General features: G+C 39.8%; 1 protein-coding gene across 2 annotated transcripts in view; it reads left to right on the forward strand.

The window, feature by feature from the left end:
* RECK (reversion inducing cysteine rich protein with kazal motifs) overlaps window positions 1-18,736 on the forward strand; it is a 70,236-nt gene that overhangs the window by 31,804 nt on the left and 19,696 nt on the right. For both annotated transcript variants that reach the window (XM_080668667.1, XM_080668666.1), the window contains 6 exons: window positions 6,196-6,229; window positions 8,528-8,725; window positions 9,743-10,010; window positions 14,088-14,267; window positions 14,561-14,773; window positions 16,610-16,746. In XM_080668667.1, the coding sequence (XP_080524793.1) occupies window positions 6,196-6,229; window positions 8,528-8,725; window positions 9,743-10,010; window positions 14,088-14,267; window positions 14,561-14,773; window positions 16,610-16,746 (1,030 nt within the window). The remainder of the gene's footprint in view (window positions 1-6,195; window positions 6,230-8,527; window positions 8,726-9,742; window positions 10,011-14,087; window positions 14,268-14,560; window positions 14,774-16,609; window positions 16,747-18,736) is intronic.

Here is an 18,736-nt window from a genome sequence, read left to right on the forward strand (position 1 = left end):
CCTTGTGAGTTTTAGGCTCAGTTCTTTCAGCATCATTCTGTCAACATGCTGCTAAATGCATAAGAGAAAGGTGCAGGTATGTGTTAAATTTTATTTTTGGAATATTCACATGGTTCAAAATTCAAAATGTTATACAATAAAGTCTTTTTTTCACCTCTTGTACTGCAACCACTCAGTTCCTTAAGTTAGCAGAGATATTTTATGCATATAAAAGCAAATATGTACATATATTCCTCCTCTGCCCCCCTGTAACACAAATGGTAGCCTGCCATACACTTTGACCTACCTCTGGAAGCCAGTGTTCGGTGCATATTTATGTATGTCTGCATGGGCTATACAGTATATCCTCAGGAAATTCAAAATGTTCTAAAGATTTCTGTGTATTTTATTTTGTTTCATTTTCTCTCAAATTAACCTTGATTCTAGACTTACTACCAGAAGCATAAAGAAAAGGGATGAAAAATAGCCCCATTTAAAGATAGGATTACAGGGATGTCAGCACCAGCAGGATTATCTGGATAGCTGGAGGCCCCCTGCACCTCGGTGTGATTGGCTCTGTACTGCAGTGGTTCTCAGAATAGAGGAGATAGTCAGCTGTGGGGGATTTTAACAAAAAGAATCTTGGAGTACTTTGCCCCAGCAAAGCCTGCAGGGGACCTAAATGTAAAGATAAGGAAACTCCGGAAATTGTCGCGATATAGTAAGTAGAAAACTGAATGGGAGGCTTGATAAATGGTAAAATGCTATACAGGTGTACTGTATCAGAGTAGATTTGAGCCGTTACCTGCAGCTGATGAGCTCCAAAAAGAGCGAAACCGATTAGGTCCTGCAGTACTGGCTTAAGATAGTATAAAACCTTGATTATGTTCCATTTGTATATTGCTTCATTTTGTCATACTTTATATTATAGTTTGGGGAAGATAATAACTCCTATTTAGTCTCCCAGTGCTAGTGTATTTCCTCTCTAGTCCATTTTTCTGAGAAGTCACCTGAATGAGATCATCCCAAAAGGGAAATCTAATCATTCAGATTATATTATGACCTGGTCTAATCTCCATGGCCAGGTTTTCCCCACTAGGCAATCTCATCTACTCCCCCATAACTTCATTGCCCCTATATAATGACAAACCCAGAATCTTCTTTGCTAGCTTCGTTTAAGTACTCCTGAATCACTCCTGAATGTGTACTTTTAATGTGCAATTGGCATTTCAAACGCGCGCGCGCCCCAAAACAAAACTTTTTTCTTACATGTCTTGCTTGGTTGTTCCAGACACACAAACTAAAAACCTAAGAAGTATTGTCTATTTTTTCCTCTTTCTCACCATCTCCCACAAATAACTGGCTATCAAGCACTAAAAATTTGCCTTCGAAATACATCTTAAATCAGTCTGCTTTCCAGTTCCTCAATTACTGTCTTAGCTGAGGCCTTTAAACCACTTGCTGGACAATAGCTGCTCAACTAGCTTTCCTACTTCTAATTTCGCCTTTTATCTACTACCTTCAGTACTCTTAGGATGGTTTCTTGAAAGACCAAATGTAGTCATATCACTCCCTTAAATAAAATACATGGTCAATCTCGGAAAATTATAAGTTGCATAAGGGAGGGAAGAGTCAGAGTCTAGATAGAGAAAAGCTTGTATATCAGACTGAGGAACATGAACTTTATCCTGTAGGTGAGCCATTGAGGAGTGTTGTTAATAGTAGTTGTACAGCCTGTTTGTTCTACCTGGAAGTCCCTCTTTCTGACTCCATCCTATCACACCCCATTCAGTGACATGATAGAATTGGCATCTTACTAGCTAGGGAGAACTGATTACTAAATATTCAGGAGTTTTGTAAACCAGTTTTAAATTTGAAAGCAGCTATGATTAGGGTATTAATGCCATGGACATCGGCAAATACGGCAAAATCTGGACTCTTTCCCCCCCTCCCCAAATTCCCTTGAAAGCTGATCCCAGTACATCACTACCCCTATCCAACTAGCAACTTTGCTTCAAATTTTGACTTCGTTTCTATTTAAAAACTTTCCTGCCAAGTTCTCTTGCCTCCACACACATAAAATTGATTGCTACTTCTAAATCCTTTACATGCTTTATTATATAGTATTTGTCATAGGATAATTCTGTTCACATGTCACTTTTTAATACTACACTCTCGAGTTCCTGGAGGCAGAGTCTGTGTCTCTTTTGTCTTTTCATCTATCATTCATTTATTCACTCAACATTCATTGAATTTATACACACCAAACTAATAGACTTAATTGGTGTCAGACACTGTTCTCAGGGTACAAAGATGAAAGGATTTAGCCACTATCTATTAGAAGCTCATAATCTAGTTCATGAGAAGAGAGAAATTCAAATAGTTCATTACACAGTAAGACAAGTACATTGCTAGAAGACTGTACAAGACACATTGGTGCCTGGAGGAAAAAAATCAATCCCTGTTCAGGGTAATGGGGAAATCTCCACAGAGCAGGTAAGACTTAAAGGATGAACAAAAATTTTTTGCCTGTAAAAAGGCTCTACAATTAGTATTTTTATAGATAGAACTAGAGGCCAGGTGCATGAAATTCGTGCACTTGGGGGGGGCCCTCAGTCCGGCCTGCGCCCTCTCACAGTCCGCGAGCCCTCGGGGGGTGTCCAACTGCCATGGAGGCGGGAGAGGCTCCCACCACTGCCGCTGTGCTCACCAACCGTGAGCACGGCGCTCTCCCTGTGGGAGCGCACTAACCACCAGGGGGCAGCTCCTGTGTTGAGTGTCTGCCCCCTGGTGGTCAGTGTGCATCATAGCGACTGCTCATTCCGCCATTCGGTTGATTTGCATATTAGCCTTTTATAGGATTTTTAACAATTTTTTTTTCACTCTGGACAGCTGACTTGTACTGGTTCTTTGTTTCAGAATAAATAACACTTGTATAAATGTCTATAAATTAGGCATTCTTTGGATGAGTAGAGAAAGCACTGAATATAGCACATCATTGAATAACATTTTGTTCAACATTGTTTAGTAATGATGTTGGTGAGAGATGCTGTAGGAACTTAACTCTTGTTTATATCAATTAGCCAATGGTAAAATAGCATTATATGTCCTTTTGTGAAAGTCACAGAACCTATCAATGATGTTAAGTGAGGACTTACTGTATTGTAGCTGTTATCACAATAATGTTGTCCAGATGTGTAGTGAAGTTGAAGATCTCTTGAGACCCTGTCAACTCCAGTATACACATGTTCTTTGGGTCTCTGATGTGGTAGATCTTTACCTCAGTAACACTGTAACTTTGATCTAGTCTAGAGTAAAATGAGTGGTGAGGGAACTGTTATAGGAAGGCACATTGGGTATAATATTGGTGGCAGAATGTCAAAAGAGGCTCTATTTAATATATTTATCATATGCCAATAATTATAAACTCTCAGTTACTTCCAGTTTTTGCCACCAGATGGCGATCAGACATTTGAAAGACTTAATTGACTAATAACTCAAGATTGGCTATCTTAAGAAATGAGAAAAGCCAGGCTGGTTGAGCTTTGACCTATGAACCAGGAGGTCACAGTTCGATTCCCGGTCAGGGCACATGCCCAGGTTGTGGGCTCAATCCCCAGTGTGGGGCATGCAGGAGGCAGCCGATTAATGATTCTCATTGATGTTTCTATCTCTCCCTCTCCCTTTCTCTCTGAAATATATAAAAATAAATAAAAAACAAAAAAATAAATGAGGAAATATAAATTAATGCTGTGACTCATTATGTGTATATCTTAAGCCCTGTCAAACTAATCAGCAGTAATTAAACAGTGAAATGTAGAGTTATTTATCATTTAGTTACCTAAGGTATAGTTACCTAAGATATAATTTATGCCTAAATATAGTTACCTAAGATTAGAAACCTTCTATCACAAAAGGTGACATGATTAGAGTCTATGTAATCATGATGAGTGGAAAGTAAGCAAGAGAAGGATTGAAGGCCCATTCTTTTAAAAATATATTTTATTGATATTTTACAGAGAGGAAGGGAGAGGGATAGAGAGTCAGAAACATGGATGAGAGAGAAACATCGATTAGCTGCCTCCTGCACACCTCCCACTGGGGATGTGCCTGCAACCAAGGTATGTGTCCTTGACCGGAATCGAACCCGGGACCCTTCAGTCCACAGGCCGACGCTCTATCCACTGAGCCAAACCAGTTTCGGCTGAAGGCCCATTCTTTTAGACATTAAAATTGGTAAAGACAAAGATAGAGATATAAAAACAGTATTAACACTGAGGAAATATAAATGTTTTTTGTTCAACAAATTAGAGTGAATCTGTTTGTGAAGGGTCTATCAATAGACATTAAGAGAAATGAAAGATACTTAGGGAATATTTCTGAACTCTGGAAATGATGTCAAGGGAGACAGCTGTGCCCCAAACAAAACCTTTTTCTTACATGTCTTGCTTGGTTCTTCTAAATCAGGGGTCAGCAAACGTTTTCTGTAAAGAGCCATACAGCAAATACTTTAGGCTTGCAGGCCATATGCTTTCTTTCTACCCAATTCTACCATCTTTGTGTGGGTAAAAGCTAGGGTCTATAAGTATTTTCCTTTCTAGGCCTGTCTCTGGCATGTCAAATAAGGAGTTAGATTAGATCATCTCTGACATTTTTCAGATTTTGTGTCGTTTTGTACCTCTCTCAAGCTAAGTGATCCCACAGGGCCCAGGGGTCCTCAAACTATGGCCCGCGGGCCACATGCGGCCCACCGAGGACATTTATCCGGCCCGCCGGGTGCCACTGCCTGTCCTGCTTAGCAGCTGACTCGTCCCGGGCCCGCAGTGTGCATAGGAATTTGTTCATAGTTTTTTTTAAACTATAGTCCGGCCCTCCAACGGTCTGAGGGACAGTGAACTGGCCCCCTGTTTAAAAAGTTTGAGGACCCCTGCCACAGGCTAATCCAGAGTGATATTTCTTTTATTTGTAAGGTCAAATTTTTTTTTTAATATATTTTTATTGATTTCAGAGAGGAAGGGAGAGGAAAAGAGAGATAGAAACATCAATGATGAGAGAGAATCATTGATTGGCTGCCTTCTGCCCACACACACACACACACACACACACCCACACACAGACACACACACCCTGCACTGGGGGTGGAGCCCACAACCCTGGCAAGTGCCCTGACTGGAAATCAAACCACAACCTTCTGGTTCATAAGTCGATGCTCAACCACTGAGCCACGCCGGCCGGGCTTGAAGCTAGATTTTAAATATCAGTAAAGCTGGTCCTTTAACAAGTCCAGATCACATGGCTTGCTTGTGATTTAGCTAAATCATCTCTATTCAACAACAGGGTGCACTTGATTTCCATTTACCTTTTATTTATGCCCATATCATTTCTTTTAAGAATTCATTCTTTTCCAACTGTGAGTGATAATAATCATAGCGGACAAGCCCTGAATATCCAAATGGCCATGTATAGGAATATTTTGTTTTTGTCTTTTTCACTTCTTATTTTCCTTACATTGACTTTAATACAGTGTGATATTATCTAAGAGTGATCTAAGAGCTTTATAAACACTAATTTGAGTCTCAGGCTCTGCTTTTGACTTGCTCTGTGACTTTGGGCAGTTTATCCCCTGCTGAGAAAACCAGTTCTTCATCTGTAAAATGGTAGAGAGATTCCCCATCTGTCCACAGGATGGCTATGTAAGAAACACCTTTGAAGCCTTGTTTCAATTTTTGTGCCTTATTCCTGAGTCTGTTTCTGTAGTCAGGTGATACTAGTGCATGGCCAAGTTTGATAACAATTAAAGATGACCTCTAAGGTTCTTGCAACTCTAAAATGCAGTGGTTATATGAAATATATATAATTTCCTATAGGTCCTTTACTATATATTATTTTCTGAAACTTTTATATATTCCTGCAAGAAATAATTGAGATTAATATATTGTAGTTTCCCCCAAATACACACATTGGAACAGCTTTACATAAACTTGGTTTGCCATAACATGGTCAGTTTATGGCTCAGATGACAATCTTGATCCCTAATGTATATTAGAAGATGGTCTCCCTTTTCACTAGAATGCCATCTTATAGCTTTTTTTGTTTTTAGTCTTGCATTTAGAAAGAATTAAATGTCTGTGATATCCTGATTTTCATATAACCATAAGTGAAATAAAATTAGAAATTCAGTGTGGTTGTTAATTTCTGTTTGTTTTTAATTTACAGAATGCTCTTTTCAGTTGCATTAGCAGAAATGAAAGTAAGTATATTATTGATGGTTATACAAGCAGTCCAAAGGGCAAAGCACAGTTTACAGATTATGATTTAGCTGTTATCAATACTGCCAAGACCCTGGCATTATAACTTAAACTCTTAGTAAACCATCTGAAGGAATGTGCCCCGCAGGATCCTGATAGGCACCTTCCTCTGGAGTGTTTAGGCCATTCATTCCCATGTCCTATACTAGTGCTAGATGTGTTAGAGGGAGATCGTGTATTTACCCCATTTGAGTAAATAGGATCACTTTCAGAAGTTAAGCACTCCCACGTGATACAATGCTGCACTTGCCGAGGGCTGCCTCTCAGTTCAGTCAGCAGACTTTCACTACTTCCTCTGTGTGGAGCAAATACACATCTATAGGGGCAAACCCTGTAGATAAACAACTCTGGGACGTGGTGGCTTTTGGATAGTATCACTGATAAAAGTGCTGTGGGACTTCAGAGGAAGGAGGAAACATATCCTGCAGGGGTGCTTAGAGGTGACTGAGTTGGTGACAGCGCTAGGCCTTAAAGGATGGGCAAGATGTGAACAGTGGAGTTGGAGGAAGGGCATTCCAAATGAAGGGCATAGTGAGAGCAGTGAGAGATACGAAACACATCTGAGGAACAGAGTTGTCTAGATTAGCTTGGCAGTGGGGTGTATCAAAGAATAATAAGAAACATTAGCTGTCTATACTTTATCGTCTACCCTTTCTTCTACCTCTCTGGCACATAATCTTATGTCCTCCTACACTGGTGAGGAAGCCAGCATAATGGGGAATCAGAAGATAGGCATCCTTATCCTGTTCTCACGTTTCTCTTCTGTCCTCAGCATCCCCCCAAAGTCCCCACTTTATCCTCATTGACATTGACAAATGTGATAAATGTAGCCATTAATAATTGTTCTTTGTGATGCAAAAATGCATCAGTGAACACAGTAAATTTGGTAGTAATTACAAGTCAAAAACTTATGTGGCACAATAGGTATGAAACAATGTCCTTGCCCAGGGAACTGAGGCCTGTCCTGCATTAGTTCAGTCCTAGTTTAATTAATTTATATATGATCTTATCATTATCATTATCATTTCTGGAAGTTGCCTGAACTCCCTGCAAATTCACCAGAAATCTGATTCTGGGTCCTCCATAACCATCTCTAATAATTATCAGAGATTTCCTACCTGCCATGTCTTGTCTTTCTTCAGCTTCCCACAGATTCCTTAGCCTCTCTATGAATATCTCTTGCGCTTTCCATTATAAATTCCACACTTGCACTACCCGGTCACTCATCTAGCTCTTCCCAGATACTTTAAATGGTACTCTTGATTTTCAAAAATACATAAATCCAGAATCAAATCTGGATTTTACTTTTCAAAATTGAAAAGGTTATATCAGTTGTGAGGTGAAGACTATTTTAATTTAGGCATATTCTTGCAGATGTTCAAACATTGTAGAACTTTGGGGATTTGTTTCAAAATATATAGTTATATAATAATCAAACTTATGAAATGATCCTGATACCTCTTAGTTTTTTCAAAATATATTTTTTAATGATTTTAGGGAGGAATGGAGAGGGAGAGAGAGAGAGAAACATCAATGATGAGAGAGAATCGTTGATTGGCTGCCTCCAGCACACCCCCTACTGGGGATGGAGCCTGTAATCTGGGCATGTACCCTGACAGGGAATTGGACTGTGACCTCCTGGTTCATAGGTCGACGCTCAGCCACTGAGCCACACCAGCTTGGCTATCTCTTAGTTTTTAATGGTCCTATTTTATAAATGTGAGACATTTGGGGTTTTGTTTTATTTTGGTTTTATTTCATTTTGTTTTGCTTTGCTTTGTTTACAAATAAATCTCCACAAATCTAATGTGGAAAGTTGTTCTAATAGTTCTCAACATGGGCACTATTGGCATTTCGGGAAACATTGGCTGTGAGACTGTCCTGTATGTTGCAGAACATTTACTAGTCCTGACCCTCATGCACTAACTGGCATCAGTGTTCCCCAAGTCACAAAAACCAGAAACATTAACATATGCATTCACATTCTCCCAGGGGGATGGTATTACTCCTGCTGAAAGCCATTGGACTATAAGTTGACCAATAGTGACTTTCTTATACTGGTGAGCACCTGAATGTCCCAATGGCTATGCCTACAGTAGTGCTGATTTTAAGTACTGTCTTCTGTGGCATGGTTTTATTTCCAAAATTCAAAAAGACAATGTTGTTTTGTCATTATTCTGATGATTTATTGTTAGCAAATAGCTGATCCATTTCAATGTCCTCTCCTCTTTTCCCCGCAGTGGGCTCAGTGTGTTGCAGCTATGCAGGCCATCACACAAACTGCCGAGAATACTGTCAAGCCATTTTTCGAACAGACTCTTCTCCTGGCCCATCTCAGATCAAAGCAGTGGAAAATTATTGTGCCTCTATTAGTCCACAATTAATACACTGTGTGAACAATTATACCCAATCTTACCCAATGAGGAACCCAACAGATAGTAAGTAAAAGGGACATATTTCTCTCATTTCAATCTTTTGTAAAATAACTTATAAAAGGGAAGTAAAATTTTGTAGATATCTGCAGCCTGGGGCATTTGTTTAGACTTTACAGACTGGACATCATTGTCACAGCTAAAATATGCCAGAAAGACGGAATTGGCAAGGGTATGAAAAACAGGAACTCTCTGTTCTGAGGTGGGAGCATGTTAGTATAGATTTGGGGGAGGAGGGGAGGAGGCTGGGTTACAACCATGAGAATTTCAAATAATTTTACTTTTTAATCTAGCAAATCCACTTATCAGATTTTGTCCTTCCACAACACTTACAGATTGGCAAAAATTTATCTACACATATAAAGGATATTTGCTACAACACTGGTGATAATTGAGAAAAATTATAAAAACCTAAACATCCATCAATAGGGTATTGATTAAAAGTAATTAACTAAATCACATAGCTATATAATAACAACTATCTATTTACATAGAAAGAATTTCAATATATAATAAGCAAAAAAAGTTGCAGAACTAAATGTATATGATACATTTTTAGTATATACGTATTTGTTCCATATTTATGTATCTGTAATGTTTGGATTTTTACTAATAAACAGTTACTACTATTATATTATAGAAACATTAAATGAGATGAGATCCTGATATTTTTCAAAATGTCAGCTTGTACATCCTGTAATCAATTTTCTTCAGGTTATCAAAGTTTAAAAAGCTGACTAATTAACCAACTGACAAAAAACTGATAGGATTTATAAGCCAGATGCCATTGTTTTTATTTATACTGGTGAGTTCTAGTAATAGATACCTAGTCTATAGGTATACCTGGTAAATATCTTTATTTACTATACTGCAAAGTAATGGAGAGGGAATTTGCTGGGCCCTGTATACTGCAGATATTGATATATGACTCAGAGAAATAATGATTTCTAGTATAGCACCATGTTCTGAGTAGTACATGACATAAAACCAGCTAATTTAGCTACTTATATCCTGAAAATGTAGGTTTATATTGCTGTGACAGAGCTGAAGACCATGCTTGCCAAAGTGCCTGCAAGAGAATTCTAATGTCTAAGAAAACGGAAATGGAGATTGTTGACGGCCTCATCGAGGGTTGTAAGACCCAGCCCTTGCCTCAGGATCCTCTTTGGCAGTGTTTTCTTGAAAGCTCACAGTCTGTTCACCCTGGGGTCACTCTGCACCCTCCTCCCTCTACAGGCCTTGATGGGGCTAAATTGCATTGTTGTTCTAAAGCAAACACTTCAACATGTAGGTCAGTATCTCATTTTCCTTTATTAAAACCATTAGAAAATAGCACTTTAACTAATGATTTTAAGTCTAACAAATATCTATTATACTCTTGCATTGTGTAGACTTGAATTTAGAAGATATAAAATCTTTCATTCTTTTATCCAGCAAATATTTATTAAGTATCATATATACAGTAATCTCCCCTTATTTGCAGTTTTGCTTCCCATGGTTTCAAGTTACCCTGCATCAACCATGGTCGGAAAATATTAAATGGAAAATTCCAGAAATAAATAATTCATGTTTTAAATTGCATGCTGTTCTGAGTAGTGTGATGATATCTCACACCATCCACCTCATCCATCCTGCTTTGTCCTTCCCAGGATGTGAATCATGCCTTTGTCCAACATCTCCAGGCTGTATATGCTCCCTGCCCATTAGCCACTTAGTAACCTTCAAGTGATCAGATCAGCTGTCAAGGTATTGCAGTGTTTCTGTTCAAATAGCCTTTATTTTACTTAATGGTCCCAAAGCTTAAGCAAGAGTAGTGGTGCTGGCAATTCAGATATGTCAAAGAGAAGCCAGAAAGTGCTTCCTTTAAGTGAAAAGGTGGAAGTTCTTGACTCAATAAGGAAGGAAAAAATCCTATTCTGAGGCTGCTAAGAACTACAGTAAAAATAAATCTTTGATCAGTGAAATTATGAAGAAGAAAAAATAAATTCATGCTAATTTGCTGAGAGAGAGAAAAACCACATTCACATAACTTTTATTATAGTATATTATAATTATTTTATTATTAGTTTTTGTCAATCTCTTACTGTGCCTAATTTATAAATTAAACTTCATCAAAGGTATGTATGCACAGGCAAAAACATAGGATATTATAGGGTTTGGTATCCACTGGGGGTCTTGGAATGTATCCCCTGCAGATAAAGGGGGACTACTATATACCCAACATTGTTTTTGTACATTGAGTGGTGAAAGCACTGTGTTTGGGGGGTATAGAGGGTTAGTATTGGCAGGGCAATAAATATTTTTAAGTAATGCAATATGGATTCCACACTTGAGAATATTAAGTAAGCTTATAATTTAGAATATATTTTAATATGTCTGTCACCTAAGGGATATTCTCTTTGTTAAATTATGACACTTTGAACTTAACTAACATTTTATATATATTAGTAAATAGCCTGGGTTGACACTTATACCCAAAGTTAGGTAGCAGTGTATAGGCATTCATTTGGGTGATACACTAAAGGATAAAAAACTGACAGTACAGATACAGGATGGAGGAAACACAAGCTAGAGACAAAAATAAATGGAGATAACTAATGTCATGGTGGAACACAGGTGAAAAAGAAGTTTACTTTATTAGAGATATTTTGGGTGAGAAGGGACCAAATATTACTAGAATATCCTGAAGTGAATCTGACATAACAGGAGTAAAACCATCTTTCCTGTGGTTTCTAAATTGGATGGGCCTTTAGCAAAAAAGTGTGCCCAGAATAGCTCATCAAACTTTACCAAAGAGATGAAAAATATCCAAAGAAAATTAATAGAAGGACTTAAAGAGAAGTGAAGTTGGTCCTGTAATTAAGGAGATTGGGTTGCTGGAAGGAGCTGATAAATGTATTTATGGGAGGGATGCTGAGTAATCTTTGAATGTCCACAAAAGAGTTTATGCCCTAAAGTCACTGGCGATTGGAATGGCTGTGTTATCTCAAAGAAATTCAGTAAGAAACACTGTTTGCCCTCTCTTACTTTGATGTAAGGTTTTCTGTTAACTAATGCTTTAACTTCCATCTTATTTTGTCCTCATTAAACTTTGTAAAATGATTGATTGGTATCTCAATTTGTATAATTCTTGTTTATATATAGAAAAATAACTCTGAGATGTTGAACAATTCCCTCAAGGTCATACAGAATGTTAACAAAAGGGCTTAATGAGGAGTTAAGTTGGTCTGTACTAGAGAAAGGACTGATTTCCAGATCAAGGTACCCAATGTAATGTGATCTCACCTTCCTCATCCCCATGATGTGTAAGCTCCTTCAGAGCAGAGACCTTGTCTCTTTTATTCGCTACTGCATACCCAGTGCCTTAAACAGGGCCTCACACTAATTAGGCACTCAATAAACATTAATAGAGTGAATGAACAAACATAAAATTAAAGATAACCTCCTCATAGGAGTAATTATGAAAATCAAATAAAATGTTACAAGAGTGGAGACTTTTTACTTGTGAATTTGCATACTTTAGTAGTATTAAAGTTTTGTACTACATGTATTTACATTTTTATTATATTTATAAATTTTAAAAAATTAAACTAATGAATATAATGTGTAAAAGCACTTTAGAAATAATGATATTATTTTAGCTATATATATATATATATATATGTATTTAAGTTGCATTGTAATCATTGACTACTGAAAATAAGAATGTCATGTATTAACTACAATAGGAGATAGAAGTTTTGGAATTCATAAGCCTTTACATAGAGAATGTCTTCATATATCTTCAGAAATATAAGTGGTTTGGGGATAGTTTTTTAGGGAGAAACTGGTGAACCCTAAATCTATAGTGCTTATTAAAAGATGTCTGAGGACCATGTAACAGTTTTGCCTTCTGTGATTGGAACAGATAAATATAGTGAAACTAGTGGCCCGGTGCACGAAATTTGTGCATGGGGGCAGGGGGGTTCCCTCAGCCCAGCCTGCACCCTCTCCAATTGGGGACCCCTTGGGATCCACAGGGATCGGGCCTAAACTGGCAGTTGGACATCCCTCTCGCAATCTGGGACCACTGGCTCCTAATCACTCACCTGCCTGCTTGCCCGATCACCCCTAACTGCCTCTGTCTGCCTGCCTGATCGCCCCTAACTGCCCTCCCCTGCCAGCCTGATCTCGCCCCCAACTGCACTCCCCTGCTGGCCTGATCTCGCCCCCAACTGCCTCTGCCTGCCTGATCACCCCAAACTGCTCTCCCTTGCCAGCCTGATCTCGCCCCCAACTGCCCTCCCTTGCCGGCCTGATCTCGCCCCCAACTGCCCTCCCCTGCTGGCCAATTTGGTTCTGATTGGTTCTGAATTGGTTCTATGCCAGTCAGCGTCAAAAGCTCCGCCTCCTAGGCAGTCATTGGCTCCTCACAGTTCACCCAGATTTGGTTCTGATTGGTCAGTTTCAATGCCAGTCAGCATCAAAAGCTCTGCCTCCTAGGCAGCCATTGGCTCCTCACAGTTCACCCAGATTTGGTTCTGATTGGTCAGTTTCTATGCCAGTCAGCATCAAAAGCTCTGCCTCCTAGGCAGCCATTGGCTCTTCACATTTCACCCAGATTTGGTTCTGATTGGTCAGTTTCTATGCCAGTCAGCATCTCTGGGCCTATCTCCAGGCCTGATCAGAGAGGTGGGGCTGATCAGCAGCCCCCGCAGAGGCTCGTAGAGAAACAGAGGTGCAGCTGCTGGTGAAGCCCGAGAAAAAGAGAGAGGCAACAGCTGATCTACAGCTGCCACAGAGGCTGCGGATCAGACCCTGCCTCTCTCATCAGGCCTCTTTCCAGGCCGATCCGCAGCCCCCTCAGCAGTCAGTGCTGGGTCCCCATGCCCGCACCAGCGGCAGTCAGTGCTGGATCACCACGGCAACCCAGCACTGACTGCAGGACTGACTTCCAGTGTTCGGTCAAGCCTTCCGTTGGTCATTACAGACCCTGGGTTTTTATATATTAGGATATATCTTTGTGGAGGCAAAATTGTATGCTTTAACTTTACATAAAGGTAAAAGAGAAATCAGAAATTTGGAGGGCAAAATTTTGTCAAGAGCGAGGATGTACAAATACTATAATTAAACCTTAATTTTAGCACTGAGCTTTCTATCAACCATAGCAAAAAGGAAAGAGATAGGTGATAAAAGAAGGCTTACTCTTTCATGAAAAAGATCACTTTTTCTGGCTCTAAATTCTAGAAGATAGATCTTAGTCTTTTGGTTTTTGTATTTTTTTCTCACATATTCTAAAATGCAGTTCATAGAGTTTGAATTTTATGCAAATCAAATATTTATTCATTTGCCTTACCTATATGTTTCTGCATTTGTGCTTTTGTTTCAGGGAACTGTGCACTAAACTTTATAGTATGAGCTGGGGCAATACACAGAGTTGGCAAGAGTTTGATCGCTTTTGTGAATATAATCCAGTGGAAGTGTCCATGTTGACCTGTTTAGCAGATGTTCGGGAACCTTGCCAGTTGGGCTGTAGAAACCTTACTTACTGTACTAATTTTAACAACAGGTAGGAGCAAATTACTGTACATGGAATGGAAATATTTTGTCCTTAGTTTTCTTGTTTTTAAATAAGTGAAAAGACCACTATATTCTGATTTTGTTAAGTTAAAAGGAAGTAGTCTTTCTTTATGATTTCATCTTTAAATGCTATACTCCATGTGGTAAATCCTCTCTGGGAAAGGATGCACTGTAACAGAGTTCCTTCTAATCTAGGAGGATTTCCTGATTAGAATTTTACCCATTGCTTCTCTCTATAAAGTAATTGCCTCTTGATTCCATCTGGCTTTTTTTTCTCTTCAGGCCAACAGAGCTTTTCAGGAGTTGTAATGCTCAGTCAGATCAAGGAGCCATGAATGACATGAAGCTGTGGGAAAAAGGAAGCATAAAGATGCCATTTATCAACATACCTGTTCTTGACATTAAAAAGTGCCAGCCAGAAATGTGGAAAGCAATAGCTTGTTCCCTGCAGATTAAACCTTGTCATAGTAAATCCCGGGGGAGTATTATTTGCAAGTAAGTTTCTTTCATCATAAAGGCTCTCCAGTTTGGGTTCAGACCCTCCATGATCTTCACTCATAGCCTATTGGAGTTTTCTCTCCCACTGCTTCCCTTTGCCCATCACCCCCACAGGTCACAGGCTTTCCCACTTTTTCTTCCTCTGCTTGAAATTTCTTCCTACATCTCCATTTGCCCATAGCCTGTCCTTCCTAACCCATCTCAAATACCTGTCTTTCCCATGGAATTTTCCCACTTTTCTCCAGCTGATAGTAGTTTATCCTTACTACTGATTTCTGTAGATCTTTATTTTTACTTATCTTAAATGATTCAACAAACATTTATTGAGTATCTTCAATGCACAATTATATATTTATATTTCAATTGTGTATTTATATTCTGTTCAACATGGCTCTCCTTGAGTTTATTCTTCTTGCCTGCTGTTTTATCTTGTATCCTCTTTCTCCTCTTTGGGGGTTAGCGTAATCCTGACACATGTTTGATAAGTGAAGGAGTTAGTGCATATAGTCATTAGGGCCTGTTCCTAGTAAACACTTATGAGTGGTTTGCTTAGGAGATCTAGGACAAAATAAAGATGAAAGCTGCTATGGTGGGTGAAGCCAAAAGCATTAACTACATTGTATTCAATGTCAGCTGCTCTGCAAACACTTTTTTAAAAGCTTTTCCATAACCAAATTAATATCCAGCCCCTAAATTGTTGTGTGGCTGGTGCTGCTGAGCACTTAATGACTGATTGCCGATTACTTCCATCTTAAACAGGGTCCAGATCTATCCTCTGACATGATTTGGGGATGACCTGATTAGGGGAGAGATGAGGGTAACTATTGAATGACAAGCAAGTGTCAACAGGTGGGAAATTTATAGACTCTTAGCATAGAAAACTTATAGGAGTCAAATCCCTAATGAAGACTGAGAAAATTTTAAAGTAGTGTACATTCTAATTGTTATAGACCAAACACCTTAATGTTTATAACTAAAAGAATATTTTAAAAAAGAAGAAATGGAGGGGAAAAGCAATCATGCATAAGGTCCTAAGAGAAAGGATGTATAACTTCGCAAAGAGCAAGTCAACTAACCTAAGTTAATTTCCTTTCAAAGAGTGAAAAGCCACACTGCTGGTAGTAACAGTAAGTATAATTACAAAATTTGAGCAAGGCCTTTGATCTCAGGTTCTTAAGAGAAAGTTAGGGATGCTTCCATAGTACATTGCTTACTATTCAACCTAAAGTCTGCTGTGATTCCTGTTCTCTTTTGCCATACTTACACCTAACCAAGTGTGAAACATTGTTATTAAAACTCACTCTCTAAGAAAAATACCACATGATCTCACTCATTTGTGGAATATAAAGAACATTATAAACTGACGAACAAAAATAGATACAGAGGCAAAGAAGCATCGAACAGACTGTCAAACTACAGTGGGAAGGCTAGCGGGGGGCGGAGGGAGGTAAGAGATCAACCGAAGGACTTGTATGCATACATATAAGCATAACCAATGGATGCAAGACACTGAGGGTTGCGGGGGGTGAAGGCATGTGCTGGAGGAGGGTGGGTAAGGGAGGCCAGGGGAAGGTCAATGGGGGGGAAAAAGGAGACATATGTACTACTATTTGTAATACTTTAAACAATAAAATAACATTTAAAAAAATAAAATAAAACTCACTTTTTAGAAAGCTTCAGAAAAAGAATTGATATTGACTAGACCAGCAGTCGCCAACCTTTCATACCTCACGGACCACCAGTGGTCTGCGGACCACTGGTTGGCAACCGCTGATTTAGACAATATGGGGAGGTTCCTTGAACCCTAAATTTGTATGTATTTTCCTTTTTAAGATCAGACTGTGTGGAAATTCTCAAGAAATGTGGGGATCAGAACAAATTCCCTGAAGACCATACAGCTGAAAGTATATGTGAGCTTCTATCACCTACAGATGACCTGGAGAGTTGTATACCTTTGGATACATACCTCAGTAAGACTTTTAAACTTCCAAACACTTCTCCCTTCTATCTCTGCCCTTAATGTTTGCTTTGGATGAACAAGTGGTTTAATGTTACTTCTCAATTGGTGACTCTTATCTTACTTGGTAGGCCTTTTTGGAAATAATTGTCATCTTAAAATATATAAACAGAAGCAATGATCATATCAGACTGAGGAGGTAGTGAGCTGTTGCAATCAGGAATTCTAAGCAGTGAGTCAGGGGCCAACATTCTCAGATAACCAGCTCCATGTCATTGCTGTCTCCTTGCCATGATTTACTAGGAAGTGGAATTTCCCCGAGCCAGGCATTAGCTTGACTCACCCACCAAATAGGGAGTAACGAATGATGATTTGAGTTAGTACATGAGAATGAAACTTTTCTCTGCCAAATACTCCTGCTGAGAGCTAGAAGAATATGTTGGTATCCCATCGAGGGATCCTGGATCTGAGCTTCCTGGCAGGAGGTGACTGTATGGAGGAAACCAGGGGTAACAAGTAGAACGCCTGCACACCAAGGAGTGTGTAGGCTGCCACCAGGGGGCGTTAGTGCCATGAACTGGCCAGAAAGTGAACTTAGCTCCTGCTTTGTTTTCCTGTGTCAGATAGGATTAAGTTCCACTGCAGATAACAGAACAACAGACAGAAGTAAAAGAAAGCCCAGAAAGAAATAGTCTAGGGCTGTTATGATGATTCCATCATAAGGAATCCAGGTTCCTTTTTCTTTCTGCATCATCTTTAGCGCTTGGCTTCCATCATCAAAATTACTTCATGTACTTTATCATCACAACATGGCTACTGGAATTCTCACCACCATATCCTAGTGTAAGGGAAAACCACCCCTAATTGTAAGGGAAACTGGGAAAGGTTATCTTTTTAGCTGTGGGTCAATTGCCATCCTAAGTAAAATTGGAGTTCTAGTAAAATATCTGCCATATTTTCTCAAGACCAAAAACTATTTCCCTTAGCCTTTGTGACTAGTATAGCAAAAAATGAAAGCATTAGACTAGAATCATAGACCTCTGTGACTTTGAGCAGACCACATCTTTGAGACTTAGCTTCCCTATTTATAAAATAACTAGAGGCCCGGTGCACAAAATTCGTGCACGGAGCGGGGGTTCCCTCAACTCAGCCTGCACCCTCTCCAATTGGGGACCCCTTGCGGGATGTCCAACTGGGTCAGACATCCCTCTCACAATCGGGGACCACTGGCTCCTAACTGCTCACCTGCCTGATTGCCCCTAACTGCCTCTCTCTGCCAGCCTGATAACCCCTAACTGCCCTCTCCTGCAGGCCTGATGTTGCCCCCAACTGCCCTCCTCTGCTGGCCAATTTGGTTCTGATTAGTTGGTTCCTATGCCAGAGTCAAAAGCTTCACTTTCTAGGAAACCATTGGCTCCCCACAGCACCCAGATTTGGTTCTGATTGGTTGGTTTCAATGCCAGTCAGCGTCAAAAGCTCCACCTCCTAGGCAGCCGTTGGTTCCCCACAGCACCCACCTTTGGTTCTGATTGGTTGGTTCCTATGCCAGTCAGCATCAAAAGATCCGCCTTGTAGACAGCCATTGGGTCCCCACAGCACCCACTTTTGGTTCTGATTGGTGTTTCTATGCCAGTCAGCGTCAAAAGCTCTGCCTCCTAGGCAGCCATTGGCTCCCCACAGCACCCAGATTTGGTTCTCATTGGTCGGTTCCTATGCCAGTCAGCGTCAAAAGCTCCGCCTCCTAGACAGCCATTGGCTCCCCATAGCACCCATCTTTGGTTCTGATTGGTCGATTCCTATGCCAGTCAGCATCTCCAGGCCTATCTCTGGGCCTGATCAAAGAGGCAGGGCTTAACAGCAGCCCCCATGGAGGCCAGGAGAGAAAGAAAAGCCTGGCTGCCAGCGAAGATCAGAAAGAAAGAGGGAGAGAGAGAGGTAAGTACACTGATCAACAGCTTCCACTTAGGCTGCAGATCAGACCCTGACTCACTTTCTGGGTCTCA

Source organism: Plecotus auritus (genome assembly GCF_963455305.1).
Source record: "Plecotus auritus genome assembly, chromosome: 5".
NCBI lineage: Eukaryota > Metazoa > Chordata > Mammalia > Chiroptera > Vespertilionidae > Plecotus > Plecotus auritus.